General features: G+C 67.3%; 1 protein-coding gene across 1 annotated transcript; it reads right to left on the bottom strand.

Annotated features, from left to right (window-relative positions):
- Nucleotides 1–346: 346 nt before the first annotated feature.
- NCBP3 (nuclear cap binding subunit 3) lies at nucleotides 347–6,376 on the bottom strand. The gene is made up of 13 exons (XM_074297723.1): nucleotides 6,170–6,376; nucleotides 5,974–6,039; nucleotides 5,523–5,628; nucleotides 4,913–5,038; nucleotides 4,625–4,753; nucleotides 4,476–4,546; nucleotides 4,179–4,287; nucleotides 3,944–4,043; nucleotides 3,114–3,226; nucleotides 2,557–2,860; nucleotides 1,700–1,854; nucleotides 1,414–1,578; nucleotides 347–1,109 (listed from the first exon to the last, which is right to left on the bottom strand). Exons 1-13 carry the CDS (start codon nucleotides 6,350–6,352, stop codon nucleotides 868–870), a joined length of 1,869 nt encoding a protein of 622 aa, XP_074153824.1. The 5' UTR covers nucleotides 6,353–6,376; the 3' UTR covers nucleotides 347–867.
- Nucleotides 6,377–11,153: the final 4,777 nt, after the last annotated feature.

Genomic DNA, 11,153 nt, shown 5'->3' with positions numbered 1-11,153 from the left:
ATCACTCACGCCTAAGCTCGCCAGGCCACTGACTGTCCAGAGGAAGGGGCCGTCGCCCCCGTTTCAGTGACATTGAACGGGATATTCCTGAGGCCAGGGCCCGGGATACACGCGCGGCCCCCGCTGGCGGCTGTGGCCCTGGCGGGGAGGAGGTCTCACGGCCTCTCCCTCAGGGGTTCTTGCGGGCTTGGGGGCCGGTCCCCGACCCCCCACCCCCCACCCCCAGCGGGGGCCGTGGCCCTCGCTCCCTCGACAGAACAGAGAACAGAGATGTATTTCGCAGCACGTGCGGACGCCACTCGAGGCCTCGCTGGAGCCAACAGGAAAGACGGCCACGGATAAAAAGTAAGCTTCGAAATCAGGAAGTTTTAAAACATAATGGACTGAACAGAACTGTTCAACATTGACCCCCCTTCACACAAAAACCACCCCAAGTCCCAGGCTGTGTCCTAGAAAACCCCCCAGCACCGGAGGGGCTGCTCTTCACGTCAAAGCGACCAACGAGACGGACGGACGGACGTCCCCCGATGCCGGGGCCCTCGGCCGCCACTGACGGCCCGGGGACCCGGAGGTCGGCTCCACGAAGCGTCCTCCCGCGGCCCGGCCGGGACCGGGCCGGCCTCCAGGGGGAGTCCTCGTCCCCCAGCGGGCGCCGGCCCCCAGGAACCCCCACGCTCCCTTGGGCTCCGGCGGGCTGGAGGTGCCGGGAGCCACGACTGTCAAGGCCGAGGCCAGAGGGGGAGGTCAGTCTGCGGCTCTCCGGACGGTCGTTTCCCGCTAGGAAGAGGAGGAAAGTGGGCTGGCTGAAGTCACGAGAGACCTGGACGCCGGGGCCGGGCCATCCTATCTGGCCGCGCCGGGCCGGCCTCAGGACTCGGCGTCCGAGTCGGAGCTGCTCTGCCGACTGATCTCGATCTGCAGGCTGGGCAGGCGCTCCAGGCGGCTCTTCTTCTGGTGCGACTGCTCCTTCTCCTTGATCAGCGCGCCCCAGGCCCGCTGCAGCTCCGAGTCCTCCTCCTCGGGGGCCGCCGCCGCCACCGCCGGCTCCACCTTCTCGGCCCCCTTCTCTTTGGCCTTGGCGGCGGAGCCCAAGCGCGTCCATAAGCTGCCTGTGGGGGGAAGGTGCGCGGTCACTGACCCCTGTGACTCTGGGGGCTCCTCACTGAAGAGATGAGGTGTCCCCCTGACCCTGGGCCCAGTGCTGATGACGGGAAAGAGACAGCCCTGCCCTCCGGGGGAAGGGGGTCACAGCAGGGGGTCCCCAGTGGGATGATGATGGGGAAGCCTGCAGGAAAGGCACCGACCAGTCTGGCCGGACCGTGAGCCAGGGGGGGCGGTCGGCCGGGGCCCGTATGACCCGGAAGGTGCTTGACTCACTGGATCGAGGGCCTGGGGCTGCCCCCCGGCACCCACCTGACTTCTTCTCCCGCGTGTCGGAGTAGAGGCCCTTGACGTCCTGCCTGGGGATGCCCAGCCGGCTGTGGACGTCGGACATGGGCTCCCGGCGGGGGGTGAAGGCGCTGCTCAGAGTCTTCCCTTCTGGAGAGTGCGGTCTCTTTCCTAGTCTCTGCCGGACATCTGGGCAGAGGGAGGGAAAAGCTCAGGGTCCCGATGGGCTCCAGTGCTCCCAGGGAGGACGCACAGGCCGCCGCCTCCCTCTCCCCAACACTCATTTTCAGGGGCTCGGTGGGAAGCGTACCAGACTTGACGCTGCCCGTGGGCGGCCTCTGCGCCGTGCTCTGCCGCTTCTCCTCGAGCAGGAGCCGCACGTCGGCGACTTTGTCCGACGACCCTTTGCTCCCGATGCGGTTTTTGACGTTGCTGGCGGCCACGCTGTCCGCCCTCATGGAGTTCCTGCACGGAAGCAGCAGCGCCACTGAGTTCTTACCTGGGGCCGCTGGACGAAGCCCGGGGAGGGAGTGGCCCGTCCACTCCGTGACTGTAGGGTGTGCGCCCCCCCCCCCCCCCCAGGACACCTGTGGTCCGCATGAACCACGCCCCCAGGGAGGGCCCCCATGGCCCTGGGAGGCCAAACTTGGCCTGACCCACAGGAAGCGAGGGCTGGGCCGAGCCCGTGCTAGGACAGCCCACCCTCCCGTATCTCCCGGTCTTGGTCCGGCACAGTGGGGTCTCGGGGACACGCTAGGACCGGGGAGCACGCGCCCCGGTACTGCAGGATTGGACGGACCCGATCATTAACTGCTCCAAAGGCAAAAGCTGTGGGCCCCACAAGAAAGGGAGCAGGTTGGAGAGTGGGGGCCCCGGGTTCTAGTCCTGCCATAAGTGTCCTATCCAGTCCCAGCCTCCTCTTCCAGGGTCACAAGGCCCGAGTCACTCACAAGCCTTGGGGGAGGCAGCGCGTCACCAGGCGTCCCAGGTCCCTTCAAACCCGAGAAGGCTGCCCGCCGATCGCTACCTTGCCGGGGACTCTTGTTCTAAAAGTGGCTCCTTCCCGGCTCCCCCCACCTTGGGCTAAATGACTTAGGGGAAGGACATGAGCGCGAGTCTTGTCCAGCTGCCAGGAGGATGGGGGGGCCGGGGGCCCGCCCACCTTACCGGATGCTCCTCAGCTGGGACTCCACCTCGTCGGCGTACATGGTCATCTTCAAGCTCTTCTTTGGCGAGGGCGTGGAAATCATCTTCAGCTCCAGGTCGTAATCCATCTCGTCCGAGTCGGAGCCCGAGCCGCTGGCGCTGGGGCGGCGGGAGCCGCTTCGTTCGCGCGCTTGCTTGAAGGCCTGCAGCTCGTCCCGGTATTCCACCACAATCCTGTCATCTTCATCCATGTCCTGGTCTTCCTCTTCCTCCTCCTCCTCCTCCTCTTCTTCCTCAATAGGCTCCTCCGGAACATTCACCAGACCTGGGGAAATTTGGTCAAGAGCGAATGGAGAGACCCCAAACGGCGGCGCCCGTGGCGTCCCGCCCGCCTGCTCCAAGTCGTTCGGCGACAACAATACGAGTCGGGGGCACTTGTTCAGATGCGGTTTGGGAAGGGCCGCCCAAGGGTCCCGAGCAGCTGCCCACTCTCTACCCGGGCCGGCGGCCTTCTGGACCCGGATGCGGTCGGGGCAAAGCAGGGAGGAGGGAAGGGAAGCCCTGGGAGCCCCGGGTACCTGCATGCCTGTGCTTGTAGGGAGGAGTCAAGGTCAGGCCCACGTCATCTCCGATCAGCGTCCGCTTCCTGATCACGTCCCTCTGGATGCGGCGGGAATGGTACCTTCTTTTCCTGGGCCGTTGTCAGAAGAAACACTCAACCCTCCTCCTCCTCCTCTCTCCAAGGACCCCCCGGCCCAGGCCCGGCGCCCGCTGGCTCCCTGGGAGCCCGGGTCGGCCATCTGGACTCCAAAACTCCCGCTCTCCCCCCGGGGAGCTGGCCCTTCTTCTCTGCCAGCAGACTGACAGCCCCCCCACTCGTGGCTGGGCCCACTCGCTCCTAGCAGAGATGTCCCTGGGACAAATGCACAGGGTGCTGGGGGCGGCGTGACGAGGGTCCTGTGGCCAGACTCCTGACAGAGGAGCCTCATGGGATACGGTGGGGCCCCCAGGGCAGCCCCCCTCCCCAGGACCCACGTAGCCAAGGAGAACAGCCCTTCCTCCCCGGGCTCCACACGTCCAGCCTCCCGCTCGGCCCCCCGGGGAGGCCCTGTGGCTCTGACGGGAGCTGTGCGGTCAGTGACCACAGCCTCCAGATGGGGCCCGAAGGGCCGGCCGCCTTCCCCCCCCACAGGCAGGGGGGCCCTTCAGGGCCCCAGATCCCGCTGATTGGGCGGTCAAGGCTCCTGAGCAGCCGGTCGGTGTCCTAGGGTCCCAGGCTAAGAACTCAAGGGCCCAACCCTGGTGATTGGCGGGCCCCCTCTGGGAGCCACAGCCGCGGCACTGCCCCCAGTCCTGAGGCCCCTTCCGGAGCCTGGGGGAGGGGCAGAGGGGAGGGCCCCCCACTCACCAGGAGTTGCTCAGGATGCCCTTCATGCCCCCGTAGTTGGGGTTCCCATACTTCATGTAGTACTGGCTCCTCCGGGCGGCCCCCAGCTCCTTCTTGTCATCTGCACGAGAGCAGAGCAGATGCCCGCTCCAGGCACTGAGGTGGGAGGCCCCCTGGGCCCTCCCACAGGCCACGCGGAGTGGGCCCCAGGTGCTGAATCACCCCCACGCGGACCCGGACCCCAGCCCAGCCCTACCTTTCGTGGCAAACCTCATGAACAGCTTGTTCCCCTTGGCCAGCTTGTTGGCCGGCCGGAGGTCGTTGCGCAGGAGGGAGTCTTCTTCCACCTGGGACAGCGCCTCCAACTGGAGAACGTAAAATTGGCAGAATAAAGAGCGTCTCCCTCCCGCCTCCCTCCCGCCTCCCTTCCAGATGCCTCCTGGGGGTGGGGAGGAGCCGGAGGGTGCTAGAAGGCTCCACCCTCGCCTGGAGACGCCTCCTCGGGGTTCTAGGGCCGGGACCCCCACCCTCCGCTGGCGGCCTCAGGACTGACCTCCAGGTCACTGGCGGCGTCATCTTCGACCTCCCCTTCCTCGGTCTCGTCATCGGAGCTGTCCTGTTTGTCTACGTGGGGTGCAGAGACGCGATGAGCCCCCAAACTTCAGGCCCCTTGAGGCCGCCCCGCCCCCGCCTCCCCGGTACCTTTCCGCATCTTCTCTGGGGCCTTCTCCACGCCGCCCTCTCGCGCCTTGGCTTTGTCCGAGCTGGGTAAGGAGCTCATGTTGATCAGGGCTCGCGTGGCGGTCACCTCGTCCAGCCAGACCACGTTACCTGAGAGAGGGGGCCTCTCGCTACATGTCCTCCCGTGGCCCCCGGACCGCTTCTCTGACCAGGCCCCCCCATCTGGGGCTGCCACATGCAGGGTCTTCGCGGATCCTGCCCCCCCAGAGGAAGACTCGGCCTGCTCCCCTCCCCCGCGCCGTCACTCACAGGAGGTGTCGTCCAGCCACTCGATGTGGGCGGGGGGGTACTCCTTGAAGTACGCGAAGATGTCCTGGGTGCTCATCTCGTCCACTCCGCACACGTAGATGGTCTCCAGTCTCACCTTGGGGATCGCTGGGAGGAGGGGCGGGCGGTCAGTGCCGGCTCAGACCCCCGGCCTCCAGGTCGTCCCTCCTGTCGCCCAGCGCCCCGGGCCGGACCGAGCTCTGCACGCTCAGGGGCGGCCCAGTCTGAGGAGGGGGCGGCGGCCCAGTCACGGGGTGGGAGGGAGCGGGGCCCAGGGGAGGTTTGGGGTCTGGAGGGTCGCTGGGTCAGTGGGGGGGGGGGAGGTGTGAGAGACAGAGCTGAGTGTGGGGGGGCGGGGCACGAGGCGAGGGGCCGGAGGGCCTGGTCAGGAGGCCCAGGGAAGGGCTCCAGGCTCAGGTGCAGGACCGGGCTGGGGCACGCGCCAGGGGGTGGGGCCAAAGGTTTCTGGGGCGGGCCTGGCCCGTGGGGGACGCTGTCACCGGCGCCCCGCGGGGCTCCTTTACTAAAGGGAGGGCTGGCCCGAGGCCGCTGGGGGGCGCCTGGCGGCAGAGACCCCCGCCCCGCCCCCTACCTTTCTTCATCATGTCCCGGTCCAGGGCCACGTTCCTCTGCGCCAGGTTGACTTCGGCCCGGAAGTGGAAGCGCTTGGCCCGCTGCTCCTTCTTCTGGATGGCTTCCTGCAGGGCGCGGGCCGTGAGCCGGGGGGAGGGGAGCCCTCCCACCTCTGACCCCCGACCTCTGGGCGGACCGGGGCACCGGGAGAAGGGGCTGCTGGGCGCCGCACGTGGCCGGTGCCTGACAGGCCGTTCTTCGCGGGGCGGGGGAGGACCCCAGTGTCAGAGACAGGGGGGGAGGGGCCGGCGCTGCAGGTGCGCCGGGGGGAGGGAATCCGGGCAGCCCGGGTCCGGCCTCCGAGGCCCGCCCCCGCAGGAGCCCGCGCCGAGGGGGGCCACCCCAGCAGGTGCATTGTGGGAGGGAGCCTCTCCCCACCCCCACCCTCTCCGGCCCGCGCCCCTCCCTACCTTGGAGGTGACGTCGATGCCCGTGATGAAGCTCCCCGCCTTGTTCTCGTAGCGGCGGCTCGTGTCCTAGAACGAGACGGGCCGTGAGCAGCGCCTGAAGCTCGCCCTCGCTCCCTGCCGCCCAACGGCCCCGGCGCGCCCGGAGGGAGACCCTGCGGGACGCAGCCACCCGGCGGCCGGACCCCCGGCGTCCTACCGGCAACAGCGAGCGCCGCAGCGGCCCGGCCTCCAGCTCGCCCTCCTCCACCTCCATGGGCTCCGGCTCGCCCCGCTCGGGACCCGGCCCCAGCAGCCCCAGGGCCGGTCCCCCCGCGGGTGCCGCCGCCGCCGCCGCCGCCTCGGCCTTCACCGACACCCGCAGGCCGCGCACGGCCGCCATGGCGCCGCCGCCGCCGCCTCCGTCCGCCCGCCCTCCCGGAGTGCCAGCGAGAGCGCGTGCGCGCCGCCCAGAGCGCCGCCGCACGCACGCACGCGCACCAGCGAGAGCGAGCGGGCCGCCCAGAGCGCCGCCGCACGCACGCGCGCGCACCAGCGAGAATGCGGGTGCCGCCCAGAGCGCCACGAACGTACCATTGAGATGGGGCCTGCGCGGCCTAGAACGTCTACAAGGACGGCGCCACGCCCCCTCCGCCCGGGGGGGGCGGTGGAGCCGTTACCATGGTTACGGCTTCCCTGGCTCTGGAGTCTGCGCAGTCCGTCTCTTGGAGGAGGAAGCGAAGGGCGGGCTGGGAGGGAGTCCCTGCAGAAAATCGGGGTCCTCCGCGCCCCCTCGGCCTCCTCCATCCCCTTGCTTCCATAGAGGCCTTCTGGAGACAGTCCTTTACCCGCAGCGGGCGGACTTCCTCCGACATTTAGGAAGCTCTCACTGCTGCCCCCTGAGGGGTCTCGAGGCACGCCCTGCTTTTGAGGGGCTGACGCTCTCCTGGGGTTGCGCCCCCGGGGAGGCTGGGGAACCCGCTACGGGAGGGCACGCGGGGTGGAGGGAGCTGCCAGTCCGGGGGGGGGGGGCTCTGGCCCGCCTAGCGCTGTCAGCCGGCCAGGCCCAAGGCCCCAGTCCCCGTCCTGTTCCTTCCGCCCTGGCCCCGCGGGTACCGGGGATGAGCAGAGATGTGGGGTCGTGGGCTCCAGCTGGGGGGGACAAGGAGGAGCTGCCCCTGCTCTCTGTGGGCTCCCAGTTCCTGATGCTGACCGGCTCTTCCCCCCCCCCCCCCGTGGGGACGGGTCCTGGGGGTGACCGGCTCTCCCCGCCCCCCCCCATGGGGACGGGTCCTGGGGGTGACCGGCTCTCCCCGCCCCCCCCCCCCCGTGGGGACGGGTCCTGGGAGGGACCGGCTCTTCCCCCCCCCATGGGGACGGGTCCTGGGAGTGACCGGCTCTCCCCGCCTCCCCCCCCCCGTGGGGACGGGTCCTGGGAGTGACCGGCTCTCCCCCCCCCCCCCCCCCCGCCCCGTGGGGACGGGTCCTGGGAGTGACCGGCTCTCCCCCCCCACCCCCACCGTGGGAACGGGTCCTGGGAGGGACCGGCTCTTCCCCCCCCCATGGGGACGGGTCCTGGGAGTGACCGGCTCTCCCCGCCCCCCCCGTGGGGACAGGTCCTGGGAGTGACCGGCTCTCCCCCCCGCCCCGTGGGGACGGGTCCTGGGAGTGACCGGCTCTCCCCCCCCACCCCCACCGTGGGGACGGGTCCTGGGAGGGACCGGCTCTTCCCCCCCCCATGGGGACGGGTCCTGGGAGTGACCGGCTCTCCCTGCCCCCCCCCCCGTGGGGACGGGTCCTGGGAGTGACCGGCTCTCCCCGCCCCCCCCCCCCCCCGGGGACGGGTCCTGGGAGTGACCGGCTCTCCCCGCCCCCCCCCCCGGGGACGGGTCCTGGGAGTGACCGGCTCTCCCCGCCCCCCCCCATGGGGACGGGTCCTGGGAGGGACCGGCTCTTCCCCCCCCCATGGGGACGGGTCCTGGGGGTGACCGGCTCTCCCCGCCCCCCCCCATGGGGACGGGTCCTAGGAGTGACCGGCTCTCCCCGCCCCCCCCCATGGGGACGGGTCCTGGGAGGGACCGGCTCTTCCCCCCCCCATGGGGACGGGTCCTGGGGGTGACCGGCTCTCCCCGCCCCCCCCCATGGGGACGGGTCCTAGGAGTGACCGGCTCTCCCCCCCCACCCCCACCGTGGGGACGGGTCCTGGGAGTGACCGGCTCTCCCCGCCCCCCCCCCCGTGGGGACGGGTCCTGGGAGGGACCGGCTCTTCCCCCCCCCCCCATGGGGACGGGTCCTAGGAGTGACCGGCTCTCCCCCCCCACCCCCACCGTGGGGACGGGTCCTGGGAGTGACCGGCTCTCCCCGCCCCCCCCCTCCCCCCGTGGGGACGGGTCCTGGGAGGGACCGGCTCTTCCCCCCCCCCCATGGGGACGGGTCCTGGGGGGGACCGGTTCTCCCCGCCCCCCCCCCCCGGGACGGGTCCTGGGAGTGACCGGCTCCCCCCCAGGGGCTGTAGAGGATGGAAGTCCGGTTGCTTCCCTTCAGTGCGCGGGTGCCCCTGGCCCAGGGCCGCCGGCACCTCGGGGCGAGCCTGAGGCGCGCGGCCGTCTCCACGGTGACCGCTCATGCTGCTCCTTGGGAAGGCTCAAAAACTTGCCAAATTCTGACACCGCGAAAGGAGCAGAAGCGGGAATGCGCTGGACACGACGCCTGGGGCAGCCGGAAGCGCAGTGGTTAGAGCGCCAGCCCCGAAGTCACGAGGACCTGGGTTCAAATCCAGCCTCAGAAGCTCAACACTTCCTGGCAGCGGGCCCTGCGCAGCCCCCCCCCCCCAGCCGCCTCGGCCAAGAAAGAAAAGAGCCGCAGGGGACGCGGCATCCAGCAAAGGCGGCCGCGGCAGCGCTGGCCGCCCCCCCCCCCCAATTTCCCTTTTTGCTCTGATTTTTCTGTCCCGACGTGACTCCTAAAGCAAAGTGGATTCAAACCGTTTACTGGACAAACCAAACCCAAACCTGGCAATCCGGGCGCTGAGGGAGGCGCGGGGCGGCCCGAGGAATCGGGCTCCCAGGCCCCGGGCTTGAACCCAGCCAGGAGGGTGGCTTCCCGCCTGCACGAGCAGCGGCGCCCCGGGGCCCGGCCCGACCTCAGCCCGGTCTGTAGAACAAGGCGCTCTCCGGCCCCACCTTCGGGGCCTCTGAAAGCTGACAAGGGGGCGGAGGGAAGGGGGGACCAAGGGGGGGGCTCTCGATTCCAGCTTCTTGCCCCCGAGACGGGGGATCTAGGTCCTCTTGGGGCCCTGACCCCCAGAACCCCCAAACTCGGCGGTGTCTTCGGAGGAAGGCTGAGGGGGTCCAGGGGGCTGTGGGGAACAAAACTGCTGGCCCTTGCCCGCTGTCGGGAGTGCTCAAGGCTGAGGCAGGGACGCCCAAGCACCCGGCTCTTCCCTTCTGCCTGACTCCGATAGGGCAGTGTTTAATATCGGGCCCAGCACAGCATGCAGTTGGTACTTAATAAATGCTTATTGAACTGCTGTTTGTCCATTCTTAAAAAGACCAAGAATTCAGGGAGATGTCTTGGAACCTTCCTCTGCTCTTCACCCCTCCCGCCTCCAGCTGCTTCCTTCTCCAACCCAGGCCCCTCCCAGCTGCCCCAGGGATTACGCTAAAGCCCAGCTCCCACCCTGTCACCACCAGGGGGCTCCCCTCGGCAGAGAATCCCATGAAATCCAGCCTCCCCAGATGGCAATACGGCTCCAAAGGGGGCCTGGGGCAGCCAAAGCCCCACCCTGGCCAGTCGGGTCCAGCCTCTGTGCCCCTGGCGGAGCAATGGCTTCTTGGAGGCCGGGACTCCCCGCTCCCTCCCTGCCCGCCCCAGCCAGTGCTCCCCGGTGCCCACACCTCTGGTCCCAGGAGCCCTGCTCACTGCGGCCTGGGTCCCTCCTGTCCTTCACCATCAAATGCCCAGGAGAGGCGCGGACGCTTCCGCTTCCCCGGTCCCTGAGCCGTCCAGCTTCTGATCTCACTGTGGCTCCCACACTCCCTCCCCAGGGACCTCTAACTGACCTCGCTAAAAGAATTATTCTAACATCCTTTTAGTTTTTGACTTCCAAAGTCTCCCCCCCCCCCCCAGGGAAGCAGTAGACTGTCAGTCATATTGCTAGAATATGTCTGGATTAGCCATACCCCCCCCCCAAAGTGAGAAGAATCCAGGGAAAACGTGACCCTTCCATTTGACTTGGGGTCATTTGGTGTTTTTCTGGGTGAGACCCTCAGCCCTCCACCCTTTTCTCTGCCCCTTTTCCCCTGACCTTGCAGTCTGGGACATGGTGCCTCTCTCGAGACACCCTGGCTCCTGGTCCTCCCCTCACGCAACTGGCTGCTCCTTCCCATCTCCTCGGCCCAGGTCAGGCCCTCTGACTCAGGGAATCCATGCATTCGGTCCTGGGTCCTTTTTCTCCAGACCACTTCATCGGGAGACCTCATCCGCTGCCTTGGGTCCAATGACTGCTGTGTGCTGAAGCTCTCCGACCTCCCTTTCTCTGCTTCTCTGCTGTCCAAATGGGAGGCCAGCTGCCTCCCTGACATCTCAGAGTAGATGTTCAGGAGACAAATTCAATGTTCAAATAGATTTTCTTTTCCCCTGATTCCACCCCCTTCCCTACATTGTTTTTGTCCTTCCTTATGGAAGAGGGCCATGACATGGGGGGGGGGGGGAAACACCATGACATACAAGGGAATTGGATCGAGGTGAGGGAGGGCTGGGCAAGGATGCCAGCCTCCCTTTCTCAAGGAATTTTGGTTATTTTAGCCTGTTCCTCTAACCTACTTTTCTATATTTCAAACAGTCCTAAAAAGTTGGTTACCACTTGAGATTGCGTGACGCTACACTCCATCCTGTTTCCCTTGTTATTTTGTCTCTCCTAATGTATTTTTGGTCGGGTTCTAGAAAATCATCCTTTGGCTGTTTAACTGGCATAGCAGTCCGTCAAACATCAATTTTTATTATATTGACACAGTCCATCCATGGACAATGAATCTTGTTCTAGTTAGTAATGTCTGCCTTTCTCTTCCCTTTGAAGAACCAAATAGACCCAACATTTTCCCCATTCTCCTTTCTTACTATTCTCTATCTTCCTGAGGTGGAGGACTGATTTAAGTGCCTTCCATGTGCCAACGCCATGGATCAGGAATATAAACATAAAACAC

The sequence above is a fragment of the Sminthopsis crassicaudata genome, chromosome 3, assembly GCF_048593235.1.
Source record: "Sminthopsis crassicaudata isolate SCR6 chromosome 3, ASM4859323v1, whole genome shotgun sequence".
Lineage (NCBI taxonomy): Eukaryota > Metazoa > Chordata > Mammalia > Dasyuromorphia > Dasyuridae > Sminthopsis > Sminthopsis crassicaudata.
Note: the sequence above shows the minus strand (reverse complement) of the source record. Positions and strands in the feature narration are given on the sequence as shown.